The sequence below is a fragment of the Anopheles arabiensis genome, chromosome 2, assembly GCF_016920715.1.
Source record: "Anopheles arabiensis isolate DONGOLA chromosome 2, AaraD3, whole genome shotgun sequence".
Taxonomy (NCBI): Eukaryota; Metazoa; Arthropoda; class Insecta; order Diptera; family Culicidae; genus Anopheles; species Anopheles arabiensis.
The window spans coordinates 41,623,399-41,641,405 of NC_053517.1; the positions used below are offsets into that span (position 1 = coordinate 41,623,399).

General features: G+C 46.1%; 2 protein-coding genes across 5 annotated transcripts in view; one reads left to right on the forward strand and one right to left on the reverse strand.

Annotated features, from left to right (window-relative positions):
• Positions 1 to 52: 52 nt before the first annotated feature.
• Positions 53 to 4,359, reverse strand: LOC120894444 (lamin-B receptor). 3 transcript variants are annotated; one of them, XM_040297036.1, is made up of 3 exons: positions 4,225 to 4,359; positions 1,725 to 3,554; positions 53 to 1,641 (listed from the first exon to the last, which is right to left on the reverse strand). In XM_040297036.1, exons 2-3 carry the CDS (start codon positions 3,508 to 3,510, stop codon positions 1,355 to 1,357), a joined length of 2,073 nt encoding a protein of 690 aa, XP_040152970.1. In that variant the 5' UTR covers positions 3,511 to 3,554; positions 4,225 to 4,359; the 3' UTR covers positions 53 to 1,354. The 3 variants fall into 3 exon arrangements, with proteins under 3 accessions (XP_040152970.1, XP_040152972.1, XP_040152971.1); XM_040297038.1 differs by lacking the exon at positions 4,225 to 4,359 and adding an exon at positions 3,677 to 4,183; XM_040297037.1 differs by lacking the exon at positions 4,225 to 4,359 and adding an exon at positions 3,627 to 4,183.
• Positions 4,360 to 5,581: 1,222 nt separating this feature from the next.
• The window catches only part of LOC120894069 (mucin-5AC), a 45,971-nt gene continuing 33,545 nt past the window's right edge, over positions 5,582 to 18,007 (forward strand). For both annotated transcript variants that reach the window (XM_040296433.1, XM_040296434.1), the window contains exon 1: positions 5,582 to 7,212. In XM_040296433.1, coding sequence (XP_040152367.1) covers positions 7,107 to 7,212 — 106 coding nt within the window. In that variant the 5' untranslated portion in view covers positions 5,582 to 7,106. The remainder of the gene's footprint in view (positions 7,213 to 18,007) is intronic.

Consider the following 18,007-nt stretch of genomic DNA (forward strand, 5'->3'; position numbering starts at 1 on the left):
GAAAGCTGAAAAAAGGCGTGATTCTATCGGAGACGGTAAGGAAACAATCAACTTTTTTGCTTGCATTTTTATTTAAAATTTAATATCTTATTAATCGATCTAAATTAATCGCTATCACTTAACAGACTAATGTTTACTTCTATTGGCAAAATCAACACGTCTGAGCCCTCCGCGTGTCTGTTTTTCCGTTAGACAGGGAGTCTATAAGACTCGCCAACTACGGTTTAAGAAGAGTTCATTAGAATGGCCTAATTGAAATCGTCTGCGCGCTTGATGCGGCACAGCATTCTGCCTGAGAGCACAATTTTGTAAACGGTTTCTACCTTTCAGTGGCAATTTAAAGTTACTTTAAACACATTAATGCCTTTCCCTCTGCGAAAGGCGCTGCGTGTTCTCCATTTACAAGGTAGATTCTTGTTGTACTTTTGGTTTCAAGATGCCAAGACTGCACCATGGGTGTGCTGCATGCTTATCTGCATCTGCTGAGTATTACGCTGAGGGCTTGCAAACATAACTGTGTAATTTGTTTAAAAGAGAGCGTGCATGCGTGTGCTCGCCGTATCGTACTGTGCCAATGTGAATTGATCTAGCGAGAGATGGAACTTTTACGATGATGTTGTTGGGAGCACTTGTACACAGCTTTTTGTACAATTGTTTGCCACTACCATCTATGCTTTCTTTTGTTTTGTACAAAATGATAATTTTAGCAATATGTTTTTAGATTTTTTTTGCAATAAATTTTTGTTTTGAAATTTAAAGACCGCTCACTGTCGGACTCATCCCCCTGAGACCTTTTCGCTGTCTTTTTCTCACTGATTTGTTTGTTGTTTTCTCTCTTTTCGTATATTACGCACCTAATTCTTTTTTGTTTGTTTAATTTCTTAGGGACTTTAAGCTTTTCTATACGTTCATCATTGTTGTTATTTTGCCTAACGTGATGCAGTCGTTTTTACTAACACACACACACGATTGTGTTGCTTTTATTGCAATGTAACTTCCACAAGGTAAATTAAAATTGGATATAATTTCACTCCAAACCAAGAGATACAAACACTCTATACCCTAGCAGCACATAAAACCATTAAAAGGCGCCCTTGAGCAAATGCGCCGTTCGACAAACCGATTGCCGAAGAATTTAAAAGGATTAAATTATTGTTTAGCATTGACAAAACACGAAAGTACAAAAAAACACACATTTTTACAATCGAATCGAGGGAGACGCACAGTACACAAAAATCAGTGGACAGTGTACAGTTGAAGAAAAAAAAGGGAACAGTGTAAAAGGTGGGAGGGATAGATTTTGCACCAGCTTGGATGTGAGTTGGATCAGACGGGTGGGTGGTGGGACAAACATTTAGTAGACGCGGGGGACGAGCAGGTACGGTACGGTGCTACAGTAACGCTGCCACGATGAATCGTACTTGCGGGCGTTGCGCAGGTTCAGCCGCTTTGCACGATGCACCAGCAGAACGACGGTGAACAGAACCGCCAGCACCGGCGGCCAAGCAAAGCGCCAGTAGAGCAGTGGCAGCAGGGCAACGGTTTGCAGCACGTCTCCGACATAGTTCGGTTGGCGCACGAAGCGCCACCATTTCGCCACCAGCAATCTCCGGCCCTGGAAGGTGGGATACGTTTCCAAACCTGTGGGAAGAAAGATAGAATGTCGCAAGAGCAGGTGAGTGTGAAGCAGCTGCAGAAACGCATCTCCAAATGTTGATACTTACATGCAACCTTTTCGCCCAAAGGATTCAACCGGTAGAGATACTTTATCCGCATCGAGGCTCGCTTCACGAACAGTCCAACGAGCGCGAGAGCGACGCAGACACCCACGGCCCACAGCGGCACATCGGACAGCTTGTGGGCGGCCACGTACTTGGGCAGCAGCGTAAGGGCGAACGGGAACACGGCATAGCGCAGCAGCATCTGGGCGCCGAAACCTTCCTGCTGCAGCTCGAACGAAGCGGCCAGATGATGTTCGTACGCAAGCAGATCCAGCAGGTAGAGCAGGGTGACGGCAGCGGCAGCAACCGGCACCGGCTCGCAGGTGAGGTGCTGCAGCGAATACAGCAGCCGCTCCTGCATGGGCGCCGCGGTCAGATGTTCCGGCAGGGCGGCGAAGTGGAGATTGCGGTACAGAATGATGCCGTTGAACAGCAGCGCCAGCACCACCGACACGTGGTACGTGACGAGCTTCAGATTGAACACGTGCAGCACGGTCGGATCCAGCTCGCGGCCTGCGAAGAAATCGATCAAAAAGTTGCCAGTTCTTGCGTACGGATTTCTCTCCACCACTGGCACGGTGCGGGATTTCACGTAGGCGAGCAGCGCCACAGCCAGCGCGGTGAGTATGCTCAGCACCAGCAGCTGATTGTAGCCGCGACTGACGACGGACAGCAGCGGGTATTTGTAGCAGTACTCCGCGACAAACACCGCCAGCCCGGTACCGAGCGCAACCGTCAGCCCGTTGAAGACGTGCGAGCGCTTTTGGTTCGACTCTTCCATCAGCGTCACCTGCTTGCCGATCGGCAGGCCGGTCAGCAGGGCCACGCCGGCCACAAACACCGCATAGAACGTGCCAATCTCCTTGTTCATGTACGTCGAGAGCGTGCCGAACTCGGCCCAACTTTTCGGCACCACAAACTGACAGTTCCGGTGGGCGGCGCCGGAGCAGAAGTGGTTCGTCACGAACATGAACAGCGGTAGGGCTAGCAACAGGGCGGTGGCACCGAACGCTCCACCAAACTCGACCAGCGGCTGCTGCCACATGGGTTTCGTAACGCCGCGCTGGGAGTGGGACCGGTCGCCCACGCCATTATCGTGCGTCCGGCGGAAACTCTTAAAGTCGCCATCGTCCTCGTGATCGGAGTAATCCTGCAGCACGCTCATCGAACGGGACAGCGTCGCCCGGCTGCGCTCCGTCGTGGTGGTCGGTGTGATCGCGTTCGACCGGCGGCTAACGTTCGGCGTCATGCTTTTGCTCGGCGTAGTGGTTCGGCCGCTCAAGATACCGCTCACCTCCGCATCGTCCATTATCACCGACAGGCGCTTGTCGACCGGTGACTTTTTCAGCGATTGCAGCACCGTGTCAACCTTTTCCTCCGACGCGCGGATGCGCTGCGAGCGTCTCGGCTCCTCCGGGCTCACTTTGACCGGTTCGGCGGCTTTCGTCACCGTGGTGGACGCGGCGGTAGCGGTGGTGCCGGTTGCTGCCTTCGGTTTTCTGCCCGGCGAAGCTCTACGCGCCGGGGAGGCTTTACGGGCGGGCGAAGCCTTTCGGGCGGGAGAAGCGCGGCGGGCCGGGGAAGCTCTCCGAGCGGGCGATGGTTTCCGTTTCGGGGGCGATGCGGACCGTTTGCGCGCTGCAGCCGTGACGGCCAGGGATTTGCGGCCCGGTTTCTTCTTCTCCACGTTGCTCGCGGCAGGGGCGGTTTCCTTGGCAGCGGCGGTACTGCTGCTTGCTGCCGCTGTAACCACAGTTGACAGCCGTTTACCACGGCTACGGCTATCCATGTTTCAAACCTCTCGTTAGCGCTCTTTTTTTAAATGTTATGTAGCTAAAAGTAAACCACAAAGCTTAATGTTAGATTTCAATGTATGCACAAAACACTACGAGTCTTATCGTTTACATTGGGAATTGTTCTCCAACATGGGACACCAATCAAACACCATGAACTACCTTCAACAGTTGTAATTCACAGCATACTATAGATTAGATCTGCGATATGGTTTGCAAGCAGCAAGCAGAATCACTTTCCGGCGGACCTGCTATCCCACTGATAATACACGCACCACACTAGTGTCGTTGGTGGATGAAAAGGGACAGGGGGGAGAACGTGTCATGCGAGCCGCACATTGGAATGCCGTTTGATAGCGTCAGTCTGAATCCACACCCAGCCTGTACCGCTGCTACCCTGCCCCTGGGGCTGCACTTCCCGCGCTCGCTTAGCTGCTAGATGCACACAGCATAAACTTTTGCCGCGGAAAACAATGCCGTCCCTTCCCTTCCCATCGCACTCAACACGCACACACACACACACCACCCTCCGCACGATCTCTTCGATACAACAAACCAAGCGCGCCGTCGGTATCTCGTGAGAGGGAGAGTGGCGCTACGCGTACAAACAAAAACGGCGCGATGCGCGTACCTTCCAAAACACAATATTTTCCGCCCATAAAATACGCACGAAAGGTCCGCATGCCCCGACGTGAATTCGGTTCGCTTACCTCGGCACCACGCGGCGGGATGTTTTCGTCACTGTGCTGGACCTCGTTTGCTGCGTTGGAACACCTAAAAATACCACTTTTCGAAGCTCGCACTCACATCACAAGCGTCATGACGCCGTTACAGAAAATGAACAGTCAAGCGGACGTTGACAGTTGCGAAGGTGCGTGGAGTACCCAACCCGGCTGTAAACCGAGTACCGTTGGCCGACATTATGCCGCGTTCTTGCAATGGTCTCGCGCAGCACAAGCGGCACGACACACACGACAAGCACGCGATGGATGTTGTTGCTGGACAAGTAACATTTGTCGCGTAAACTTAAAATGTTGAGAAGAAATAAGTATTTCTGACAATTTTTATCAGATTATTTGCCAAGCATGCTTGTAGCTCATTTCATAAAGTCTGTTTGTTTTAATATTCTTCTTGGGACAAATGAAGGACACGTATGGATTGCCTCATAAAGAAATATCGAACTTAAGTTTGTATTTGTACGATATTTATCAAACAATCATTCGATAAATACAGCTTGTTTCCGAGTTAAGCGGTTTGTGCGTTCCAGAGGAATCCACATAACTGGAATATCCGCGTAAGTCGATTATCGTGGTTTTTAACCAAAATACAAATGGTTACTCGGTATTTTTTATTCAATTTAGTACTTATATATACACTTTACCATTTGTTTGATACGATTCTTACAGAATATTCTAATATTTTTGACTTTAAAGTGGATTGAATTTATGAAAATTAAATTAAATTAAATTTATTGTACTGATTTTACATTTGATCCGTCAAATTTAGAAAACCGCGTATCTCCGAATCCGCGTAACTCGAGAACAGACTGTAGAACAATGAAAAATGTTGATCGCTCAATGATCAGGAACGTTTAGCCTGTGGCGACATCTATTGGGCAAAAAGTGTTCTAAAAACATGGAGAATTAAATGTTCATGTGTAAAAAATGTGCATTGTGTTCTTTTTTTTTTAGCAAAACTAATCAACTAAACAAGTTTATTTTTATTTTAATAGATTGAGATCTTAAAGGTTTGTATTTGTTCTAAAATATCTTGTGTGCTAAATAATTGTTCCAATAGTACCCAAAAATCAAAACCAACATCTCTGCCTCATAGCAACTTGCACAATTTCTCAGAGATTCTCACTCTCTTCATCATGCCAGCAAACCTTCAATCGCACCATACCTTACGGCCTGTTGAGCCTTATGTCTTAGGCACGCTCTCACGCTCGCTCTCAGTGACTATCCCCTCCATCAGCAAATGGAAACGCAACCAACAGCCACAAGAAACCGCGAACCATAGAGCTGCATGGTTGGGTAGTGCTGGAGAAAAAACACGTTTCAGTTTCAAAGTTTCGCTCACTCCGTCGGGAAGCAGCAGCTCCGTTGCTGTAAGATCACGACCCATCCCCTTACCGAAGGCTCATACACAGGCCCTGCCTGTCTGCGATTCCGGTGAGGTTTCTCTTTCCCCAAGCTTCGGACCCACCGTGGTGGTGCGATCGTGTGTGTCTACCAGCCGTGCAGCATAGCGACCGTAGCGGCGTGCATTGTGCAACGACGACATGCACAATCGAGCATCGAACGCATAACGAGCAGAAACCGAACAGCGAAAAAGAAATAATAACAAATCCGTGGTGTAGTTTTCGAGGTTTTCGGCGTGTGAAGATTCCGATTTATGTGTATTTGAAACCAAAAAAAACCTCTCAAAAAACAAAAATCCTCACCGAAAACGTCACGGCGGCGGAAGTGAATATTTGGAGCGTACTGGTTCGTCGCCTGCACGATCGTTCAAGTCCTATGTGCCGGGCATTCGTAATAGTGTCGCGACAGTGGCGGGTGGACCGAAAGCCGTTGTCTGCCTAGTTCCGGCTGGTGGGACCGTGCAGTGAGCGCACAAACGCGGGTGTACCGGTGTGTCGCAATCGAGCAGCACATTCGTTCGGGCTCGTTGCAAAGCGCTAAATCAAACGGCACAGCGCAAACGTGTGCACGAGTGAGCGAGCGGGAACCTGAAGTAAAAAAAAGCAACCCTCTGTCCCCTTTTCTTGCACCCGATCGCCGTGGAGAAATCGATATTGTGCAATCCTTCCTCTCGGGTGTCGCGCACCAACCAAGGGCCGATAGGAACGTAAGCGAGAGAGTGAGTGAGAAACGTGTCTGCAAGAAGAAATCGAATGCAAAATTGTCAACCGGAGTAAACAGAGTGATTCGAGCAGCGCCAGTGATCGTTCGAGTGGATCGTTTGCCGATAGAAGAGAGAAACGTCCGAGTTAGAGAAGCGTTAGAGTGGGCGCGAGCTCCCTTTAGCGTACTGCGCGATCGCAACCCCGTGCTTGGTGCAAAAGAGACGGAGACGGTGTGGTGCAATTCGAAAGGAAAATGCAGTGATACACTTTCCGTTTGAAAAGAAAAGTTTCACACTCGGTTGGAGCACAGCAAAAAAAAAGGGAGGCTGTGCAGTGGCGGACGGGGTAGAAAGAAACAAGAGGGGGTGTGGGGAGTAGTAATTGGCTCCACACAGCAAAACGATACGCGTGCGGTGTGTGGGTGCATCGCCGATCGAGCCTGGCGTGTTGCGGCAAGAAGTGTTTGCAAATCGATAGGAAAATGTTTCAATGTTCCAGCGATCGATCGATCTAATTGATCGAAGTTTCGTCTCTCGCCCTTCACCGCGCTGAATCCGAATCGAGAAAAAGACCGGCATAAAGCGAAAGTGTGTGTGTGTGTGAGAGAGTGTGCGTGTGTTGGTATTGAGGTTGAAATTTTCCCGTTCATTCCCGCCGTAGAGAGGGAAAGCAGCAGGAGTAAGCTGCAAGGTCGAGACGGATTGTTGCAGAAGCAATCAGCAGCAGTGGTCCTGCAAAAGCAACAACATGGGTGGCAGAAGGGCAGCAATGCCAGCGCCGTCGTCCGCCATGCTTTGGCTGGCGGTTTTGTGTAATCTTGGCTTGGTGTTGCCAAGATCGGCAGCTCAGCAGAGTAAGTATTGAATAGTAAAAGGGGTGGCAACCCATTAAAACATAATATGTTTTCTGTTTTATGATACAGAGAAAGTTATCGCCATATAGATTAGATCAATGTAGGATGAATAAACACAAGACGAGGGCTTATTAGTTTATGGTTAATTGAGTATTTTAACTTTTGGTATCATTAGTGATGCACAGAAAGGTTAAAAGAAAAAATTGTAAACAATTGTTGCTCTTGATTCTCTGAAACGTTATAACCGCCTTGTAAATGAATAACAAATGTTTGCTCTATGACAATTCAAACAAACCGTTGAGGAACATGCTTTAATCCTCCGAAAAAATGTAAACAAAAAGCGTTTTAATGTCGTTACAAAAAACGTGTTCTTTTGCTGCTAAGCAATTGTACTAGAAATAAATACGTGCTGTGCCTTGGACAATTGTTTGTGCCAGTCAAAACCTTCAAAAGTGTTGCATTGCGATTTTAAGAAACACAATATTAATTACTCTTATCTGCTATCGAGCTCGTGATAGTTAGCTAATATCCGTGCATGAATCGTTTAAATATCGCATCCACTTTCTTTCCGCCTAAAAGCGGGCTAATAAAAGTCGAAATTAATTAACTTACTATCCCACCAACCCACACACATACACAAACATACAAACAAGAAATGTGAACTGGAAGATGGAAGAGGATGGGCATAAAATGGGCAGTAAGGAAATGCGGTCTAACTGATCTAATCGAAACCCATCCACCCAATCGTTGGTGATGTGTGCAGCATATGTAACGTCGATGCTGAATTTTCTTTCTGGCATAAGATAGAGCGATGGTAAATTTCCCATTACATGTAGGAGTGTTCGTTTTCTGTTATTACTCCGTGTTATGGTATAGTCTCCCCTGAGCTGACCACTTATTTGGAAAAACATTGTTTTTCGTCAGTCATTGCATCATTGTGAAGGAAGCATTGAAAGCTTTACCGGAACATCTTCCTCCTAGTGGTCGATGATTTAACCGTGCTGTAACCAGAAAGGGATGTGATTAAGCTGCAAAGTTATTGTTACTTTATTAATTTTTTGTGCAGTTGTGGTAAAATAATTCACAACAGTTCGTTTTTAAAGGTTCGTCGCTTATAGTGCTTTCGTGCAAGTCTTTTGATAAAATAAAGTACATAATGAAAATGCTGCAGATCTATACCTTGCAATAAACCAATTTGATGGACTTTCATGCAAAAAAAAAAAAAAACTATTTCTAAGTCCGTAAGTATGTGTTTAAGAGCTCTGTTTACTGTTCTCATTTTTGCACACAAAAAAAAAAAAGAACTAGAAACAATCAGCATGCACGTACACAATTCCGTTCAGTTTCGGTTCAATTTGCTTTGTGTGCTTTGCCTCTCCGAAGTGCAGCAGTGCCGTGAGAGTTTTGCCTGTGCACTAACGCTGCAGCTCGCTGCACTGGAAAGAGCAAACATTATGCAACGGTTCAGTGTCTCACCCGCGAAACGGTGAGACGTGCAGGCATAACAATTTTAGACTTGCCCTGTTTTTTTTGCCACTACACTGTTTGTCTAGGTTGCGTCTGGCGGAGCATTGGTTTACGAAGGTTGAACGTCTTATGTCTTGGTTGTTTGGAAATATTAAAAATGCCTGTTCTCTTATAGTGAATAAAATGATTTATAACCATTTACTTAAATATTGAACCGATGTATGTAGTTGCCTTGTTTTAAAAGTAAATACTAAACAAATTCCCTTACATTATTTTATTAACATATTGCATAGTAAACCTCTCTGCTCGTTTATTCGCTTTGGCACAGGTACAACCCGAAGAGAGCGTACTTTCTTTGTTTATGCCTGAGCTGGTAATGGCATGGTAATTTCTTTCGTTTGCCCTTTTGCTTGGTGCGTGGTTTTCAGACGCTATAAAATATTCCACACGACACACAGCATGCGTGTAACGTAGCTACTGCGCCATCGATCGGCTGGCGATGTGAGCCGTTGGGAATTCTGCAGCTTTCCATCATTTACATGCGAGGTTTTGTTTTGGTTTTTTTCTTCGTATTTGGTTGGAATGTTTTTTGGTGTGGCTTGGAATTACCAATCACTTTAGTGGCGTAGTGCAACACACTATCACTCGAGAGGGACCCATGCGTAGCTTTCCTTAATTACTATTCTTTTAGATAATTTTGGGAACTTTTTGTGCTCAGGCAAAAGTTTTGGAATAGCGTGTGCTCAATTGTTTAGCTGTTGGAAAGCACAGTGCAGTCGATCTTGAGGTACAGCGTGTATCACAGTGCACAATCACAGTTGTAATTGAAAGGCCTCGTAGCAAAGCGTTTTTTTACACTTGTTAGGTGCACTGGAAAGGGTAACCTCTCTAATACGTTCGCAAGGATGGGAAGTTGCAGACGATCCCTGTTCTGTGGTAGACGACCCGGTGGCCCTTGAGGTAGGAAAGGTGCTAAAGCACGACAAGATTCCGGTGGCGATATTTTTCCCATCGATATCGTCAACGGCAATGAAGATGGGTAGAAGAATCGTAAGAATGGAGCACGTTTTTGAAGCGCAAGTGCAAAGACAACCAGACAGCCAGGTCGACTGCCAACGCTCTCAACATGGCGGCACACCGAAACACGACATGATCTATCACGCATTTGCATTTGCGATCGGTTTGTACCGGTGTCAACGAGGTGCTGTCACTTGGTTCGCTTGTGGACTTGACTGTGGCATCCGCTGCGATCGTATGCCGCTTGCAACACGTAGAGGATGCACCAAATGGCTCGCGTTCAGTGATCATCCTGCAGTAAGACTATAGACTGTAATCTTATTGTACTTTGCACCACTCCCCGGTGCGGGAAGGTCTCGCGTAAGCTTGCCGTTCGTTCAATAGTGTTAGATTGTTGGAAGAATGGGAAGGTACGCCGGTGAAGTGTACTGCCATTGCATTCGCGTGCTTACCACCCGGTGTGTGGAGGTCGTCGCTTGCTGTCTTTGGGTGACGGACGGAACTTCGCTCTTTAGGTGCAGAGCGGGCTGGCTGGTGGAGTTAGAATCGAAGGCTTGGTTCGAAAGGGATGCCCGTTCACAACAATCGATCGGCCAAATATGGCGCCATGGCAACTACTCCTTCTTGTCACCAATTACGGCCGCCGCTAAACTGGGAAGAACGGGTTGTAGCAGCTGAACCGCTTTCGAAAGTGTGCGAAGTGCGCCCGCAAACAATGATGCAGCGCGGATTTGTATGTGTGGTTGTGTTAAGGAAGGAAGGAAGGAAGGTAGTACTATGTAATACTTACATTAAAAGAGCTGTGGGAGTTTAAATAAAAAGGCGCAATAAGCTCAGAACGAGTTAAAGTACGGAAATACGAGTGGGTTGAAGGCATCCACAATGTTTTGGGTAACGTTCTTTCTCCGTTATTTCAGCTTCTAACAGTTTGAGTCGTATACTGCTTCACACGTTCTTTTTCTAGTCCGAGGAATTCAAGAACTCTCAAAATCAATATTTTGTACAGGATTTTTTTTATTATTTTATTTGTTAAGAAGCTTAGAATGTGGAAATGGTAGGTAACGTATAGAGATTTTTAAAACTCCTAGTTCTGTATGTGGCACTCATAAATGAAGACTACTTCGTTAGCGTGCTTCGTTCGCGCGTGGGCTACAATTACACAAAAACCCACTCGGTAAACTGTTGACTTCGACCTTACCAATAGTCCACTAAAATCGAGTGACCGGTGAAAATAGAAACCTACCCCAAACGTGGATCGAGAAATCGTGTGTGTGTAAAACATCGCACGTGTTCAGAACTCTTGCCGACTCTTGTTTGTGCTCCTCGCCTTACGAAAACAATCCCCAGCTCTGTGGCTCATTAAAACCAGTGCGACCTTTCAGGGTGTTGCGTGTGCTTTCTTTCTCGCGTTTGTTGAGGGAGCTGGAACACAGCATCATCATCTCGCCAAGATCGCCACCAGGGGGGTGTACGTTAATTGATTTCTCCTTCGCAGAGGAGCGCACCATTTCAGCGGCATTTGTCAAGGTTTCGGTCGACACCGAATTGGTCGTGCCAGTGACCGTCATCGGTGAGATTTGTTCTTGTGAAACCGAATTAAAACGTGGCGTGTCATTAAATTAACGATGCAGCTGTGTTGCTCCAGAAAATTAGCCCGCGCGAGCAGTTGAGTGTGGCTTCGGCCGAATGAAAAGTGTTCACGCAGTACTGACGGTGCGATTGAGTTTAAATTACTGCCAAATTACCGAAAACAAAGTTCAATTGCAGCGTATGCTCCTGCAGGTATGGTGTGCAAGAGATGATCTCTAGCGTAACATAAATAATTGCAAACTTTTCACAAGGTTATCTGCTTCTGCTTGTGTGGCTCAGCACTCCTCTCCAAGGTGGAGAAAGTGTTAGAATAGAATGTTGCATTGTCTTCTATACAAAATCATCGGCGTTACTACCAAACCATGGCCGTGGCCATTCGCGACCGTGTGCCGATCAATCAAATTAACGCCATGTACCCATCAAAACAAGATCACTCGAACGTGGTAATGATGCAGTCCAATTAAAGGCTCTATGATTAATTGTTTATCGATCGGCAAGGATGTGCGAGTTGGTACAACCATCCTACTCCGAGGTTAGTCTAACGTTTGTTTCTAATTGAGCTGAAACGCGTTCACATTCGCAAGCAATGACAATGGGTTTAGCGTATCGGTGTATAGAAACGAGAAAGGGAGAACAAAGCCAAACAATGCAACTACAAAGTATGGTACTAGTGAAGGAGAGCAACGACAAAAACAATACTTCCACCATTCAGAACATATTGTAGGAAATGGAATGGAATCTGAGGCAGCAGTAGCAGCAGCAGCAGCAGCAGCAGCAGTAGTGGTGGTAGTAGTTGTAGAAGTAGTTTTTGCGACCACTTTGAGGTTCGGCGGCCGCAGCAAAGGGAGTGGGAGTGGGCGACCTCAATGCAAGATCCGACCGCGCAACCGTCCAGAGGGGGTAGGTACCCAAACCGATAGTAGCCGGTCGGTGGGTTCACCCTAGCGCGCGCACGGCAACGAAAGACACTCGTCGTCGATTGCAAGCGACGAACCCGCACCGCAAGACAACGAGAGCGAGATAGCACCAGATTTGCTTTCAATTCTGCCACCACGATCGGCTCAAGGTCTTCCACATGGGAGAACGTGTTTTTGTCTTGTGAGGGGTTGGTTTTTTTGTTGTTGTTTTTGTTGCTGTACCGCCTGTGTCTGTCGTGTTGCACACATATTCGGTGTGGACGGCGGTATAGGCTGTCCTGTGCTTCGTGGGCAAAGCTTGAAAACTAGATCGGTGTGACGTTTGTGCCGAGCCAGGCGTTGTTCTTGTTCCATTACCTTCCATTCTACCGATACTCATTTGCACCGGTTCGCACAAGGGTTGAAACGCGCATGGGGTTTTGCACAAAGTGCCCCCCGTCCGTCTGTAGATACGCTTTCGGACCAGTTTGTTTTGCTCCCCTTCTCCGGTGCAAGCGGATAAGCGATCCGTGAAACAAGGGGGACCGCAGATCTACACAAGAACCTGCCCATGATACGCCATGTTTGGTGATGCCGACTTGGTGGACTGAATAATGTCAGCCGATGGTTAGTGGCGAAATGCGTTTCTTCATGCGACACAACCGCCCATTGTCGTTAGTTGCTTGATGTGTCGTGTGTGTGTGCGTATGTGTGTGTCGAGAGAGTTCAAAGGGACGTAGAATAGAAAATTTAGCTCAGCAACGATAGCCGATGGTGTAGGATTACGGAGGATCAAATTTACGGCCATTTTATGAGCCTTTTTATGAGCCAATTGTATCCTCCAACACATGGCACGGGAAGAAGGCGCGAGTTTGGCTCTGTTTATAGGCTTGGTTGTGTTAATATATTGCAAATTAATTATGTTTAAAAGAAATGTCAAACAATGCTGGTTGTTGTGAAACTCCCGCAGAGTCATGAAAAATCGCTATTATCTTGCGTTTGTACGGTGCAGCTTATCTCACCACACTCCCGATCTTGAGCAAGGAACAGGTACGGGACAGACACACTCACACTCACATAACACGGTCTGGACATTTTTGACAAGAGACATTGCAAAAAAAAAAGGCGTGTGGAGGCTAGGTTGTATAATAAGCCAAATTCCTAACTAGTTTAGGACCGGCAGCGGCGGGTTTGCCTTCAAAAACTCGAAACTGGTTCCTTGGCTGCTTTTATGTGTGGAGACGGTACGATACGATTAGCATAACACTGTTACCACTGTCCACCATACGCAAACTGCCGGCCAGGTGGCAAGTTTTTAAGCGAGTGTGTTTCGTTGTTTACCCAAATGTTTCTCGATTAATTTAACGCTGAGCTAATATTTTCTCATTACATTCCAACGAATCGATTGGGAAAATGTAATAATTATATTGAAGCAAATGATGAAATAAAATAGAAATCTAATTAATGAAATTAAATGAGCCTAGAAGTTTCTAGACAGTTTTGTATAAAGAATAACAATACAATAAAACACCCGGGTGTGAAATGTGTGATTACCACCTTTCGATTATTTGCCGGTCATTGGCGTTTTTAGTTCCGCGTCCGAGCCGCGCCTGACATTGTCGTAGCGGGCGAACGAAATAAAAGTGAAATAAAAATCTCCACTCCCCCATCCAAGCCGTACGGTGTTGACGGCGTTGGATGAGGTTATGATTTTCGTTTGATTTTCCACCACTTCCAACGCACTAAATCGCAACGTCCGCGCCTATGAAGCGTGACATTTACTTTGACATTTCGACACTCATTAACGGGAGAGGAACGCTGGGGGGAGGCACAAGACGCTGAGGATCGCATTAGATGCAAGAAAATAACACGGCACAAAATGGAGAGCGAGAGAGAAAAAAATCCCTTCGCGGGTGCGCTTTGGCATTCGCCGTCAAAGTTACGCTGCTGGAGTACCGACTCGCGCCAAAGCCTTCAGTTTCAAGTGGTTCGTTTGGTTGGCTGCGCAATGCGAGGAACAGGACGGAGTGATGACGAACGCGCGAGCGCGCGCGCGCTCACGGAAAGGTCAGGAAGAATTGGTGGATTCGTTCTTGGCGGACTGAAGACTGAAGCCGCGACGGCTACGATGCGCGATCGAAAGGGTAAAAAGTTTGCCTGGCACTGGAGAAGATGGCGTTCGGGGTTGATTGAGCGATCAACCGGGCACGTTGAAGCCTGTCGGTGCCGATAAGGAAGCTAGCCGCGGGTACGTGTGTTGCTGCTGTGGCGTAAGGTGCGATTGCGATATCGCACGCGAAGTCAATTAAAATTGTAGCAAACGCAGTAGTTGCAGTCTACGCCGCGGCGGGTGCATCTGTCGATTGCATAATGTTTGACGTGTGCTTTTGCATTGGGTTAATGATTAGGAGACGGAGATCACTTCCATAATGGGTGGCTAATTAGTGTTTTATTTAAGCGACGAGTGAAATTTGCTGGAATTTCACATCTCAGCATTCTATTTTGGTATGGCATGTGTTTGAATTGCTGTAAAAATGAACGAAACTAATAAGAGTAACTTTAAATTTTACCCATCACCGTTTTCTCTTGTTTTACTACATCCGCATAATTTAGCGTACAAAATACGTTAAAGCCGCATTCTAAACGCATTCTAAACGCGAGAAATGCTAGAAGCCATATACCATACCATAGCCATATATTGATACAGTCACGCAGACAACTCAAGTGTGTTGCTATCTCATAGAGAAAATTTAATAAGCAACACAGATTGAAATGTGATACATGTTCTGTATAAAACCCCAAACCAAAAATCCCGACTCGACCGGAAATTCTTTCCCACACGTCACTGCCACACTGCCTTGACCATGGACCAACCAGAGTTCAGCCAATCTTCCATTTATCGTCCACGTCATAAGCTTTCTTGATGTGACCTCACTTCTTCTCTAACCGTCCCATTTCGTCATCATTCCGCCGCTACATAAGTTTGACTGACCGGCAATCCGGATCATTATTCTTATCAATGCCAAACAAAACGTCAGCCTTGCCATTGGCTGTGAATTAGTGTGATTACAGGTGAAATTCGTATCATTTTGTGGTGAGCAATCGTACCCCGTCCTTGATGTATGTTCAAGGATAGCTGCATACCTTCCCGGTCACTTAACGAACCTTGTGCTAGAGCTCCGGGTTTCCGAACTGCGCAAGGACATACACTGAGTAAGACAAAAGCGTTGCGATTAGTCATGGATGGCAGGGGAAACAATCCATCCTCAGCAAGCGGTCGCTTCGGAGGGAGAATAATACTTACCGGCAAAGGGAGAAAACGCTACGCATAGCAAATTTCATCTTAAGATTCAAGTGTGATGCAATAATGTGAGGTTGGAAAATGAAGCCAGATGTATGCACTTTCAGGTCGCACCATCACACGCTAGCTTTCGCTGCACAATTTTGCTAATTTTCACCACCATCATGTGGCATGTGGCGCTGGTGACGTAAATGGAGCGTGTAAATGGCTGCACGCACTGAAAAGCAATGGAAAATTGACTATTAGACAACGCCGGTGTGGGCAGACGAGCAATCTGGGAAGGTCCCAGTCCGAGCCCTGTCGTGCATGCGAAGAGCCGTGGAGATGTGCAAATTTCGTCGAATCTGCAATATTGGCCCATTCGACTGCTTATTGGCTTTCGTTCGAGCGGCTTCATTGGAGGGGGCAAGGCAACGTGGAAAAGAAACGTGCGCATGTTTAATGCATACAATTTCCATCATTTGTTTATATGCTCGCACAGGTGGGTCATCGCATTAGGGCTAACAATTATTCCATGAAAGTGAAGGAAATGTACCTTCACATTGCGTATCTTTCTTTCAAATCAATCACATCATCATTCGATGGAAAGTACAGCAAAGCAGCTCCGATGACGTGTACAACTGTTTGTTGCAATTAAATATTGTATATTGTAAGCTCCAGCTCCATCCAGGGAAATTAAAAGTTAAAATAGCTCAATGTTCACATCGCATAAAAAATTCGCACCCATATATCAATCATCCTTAACGCATCTTCCCGTGCCCGGTCTCCCACCAAGCAGCCCCATGTGGCACTCTCTAATTAGCGCCTGAAATTGATCGCAACCAATAAATGATTCGCGCGGTGCACCGAACCGAAACCCCGCCGAGGTTGTGCACTTTCGCGACAAGTGTGGCCGGCCCCGCCGACGCTGCCGACCCGGAAGGTGGCGAAGCAGGAAAAGTTCACCGCACAATCATGCGGAGCAATGATACGGTTCGGCTTTTCGGGCGACAGTCAATTTTGGACTTTCCCCTCAACCGCGGCGCGGTAATGTGAAATTACAAATTTCACTTTTAACTCTCCACGCAATTGGGAGTCGATTTTCTTTCGCTGCGGCAGAAATCGCTGCTCCTCCACGACCATCACGCTGGGTACCATTTTCCGGTGAAATTGAAGTCGATTCAATTATTGCCCATTATGATTGGGCAGCTTGTACAGGCTTTGCGAGGGGACAGGGTATGCGGAGGGAGTTTCGGTAAGTTAGTTAAAGAGCTGCTGGTGCGATGATGAAGACAGTGGCAAAATTACAGCTGTTGAAAATTTGAAACCCACAGTTGCGGTTTTAGTCCAACGGTATCGCACCCGGTTGATCGAGAAGCCACAAGTGCGCAATCACATATCGTGAAGGCATAGTAGGGTCGCATTCAAATCAGGTGTTTATGTGGCGTAACGTGTGTATACGCTTTCCCAATACCCGACCCGATGGCGAACAGTGGTGACGAATTGGCGGACTAGTGTGTTCAGTGGGATGGAAAATTGATCGTGATAAATTAAATTAATCTGTAGTGGATGCGTAGAAAAATATTGGTATAGTTTGCAAAACAGTTCCCTTAACGCAACTGACATGTTTTAGGGGGTGGATTGATCCATAAATAAGATGCAAAAAGAGCTGCCTGCTGCCTTTTTTTACACATCTCCTTCACTGTAGAGAAAGACACGAATCGCTTCCATTTAGGGTAAATGTACCAATAGTGGTGCAATTTGTAGTGGTGCCGATGTGTTTTAATGGATTTAAAGTGTCAGGAAGGACAATTTCTGAATATTTTAACACATACCAATTGGAATATGTTTTATTTACGCAACCACAACCATTTTTATCATGAAATACATCAAATTTACGAAAAAATACATATTTTTGTGACTGCTTCGTTGTACCTATAATGGTGGTATGGTTCCTATAGTCGTCGTATTGTGTTCCTATAGTGGTGGTAAACAAAGATGCATCAAAAACGGTGTATAATATCAATGAAACTTAGTTTCGAAGCTGTTTTTGTATGAATAGCAAGGCTTACTGCCATAATATAGGTTTCTTGCGTAATTTGATCGTAAAAAAATGTATAGATTTGATCAATGAAACTATTGACAAAAGTACTGCATCACACCTGTCGTCAACCTACACCCGGAAGAGTGTGATTGATTTGAAGTCAATTTTTATTCAGCCATATAAGCGAATTTTGGCCTGTTTTTTGGTAAATTACCAACATAAAACTCATTTCTGTTGCTTATTTTAGTGAAAACAGTACGACATGTCGAAAATATCCTCGAAAAAATCTAAAACGAGCTGTTTTCAATGATTTTATAACTATAACCACTATAGGAACATGCCTGTTTTGTGTACCTATAATGGCACTATGGTGAAAAACACTTAAAAATGCATAAATATGGTCAAAAGGCAAATAATTTTAGTAAAACAATAATTTTTCATAACAGTTAGGTTGAAAAACTGGTAATTGCGTGGTTATGTGGTCATTTAGAACGTTAACAG

What these genes read in the sequence shown, in the direction of transcription:
- LOC120894444 (XM_040297036.1), bottom strand. Translation starts at nt 3,510, where the DNA reads ATGGATAGCCGTAGCCGTGGTAAACGGCTGTCAACTGTGGTTACAGCG. An exon ending in TTTGGGCGAAAAGGTTGCAT is followed by an intron (nt 1,642 to 1,724) that starts GTAAGTATCAAC and finishes TTCTTCCCACAG; the next exon opens with GTTTGGAAACGTATCCCACC.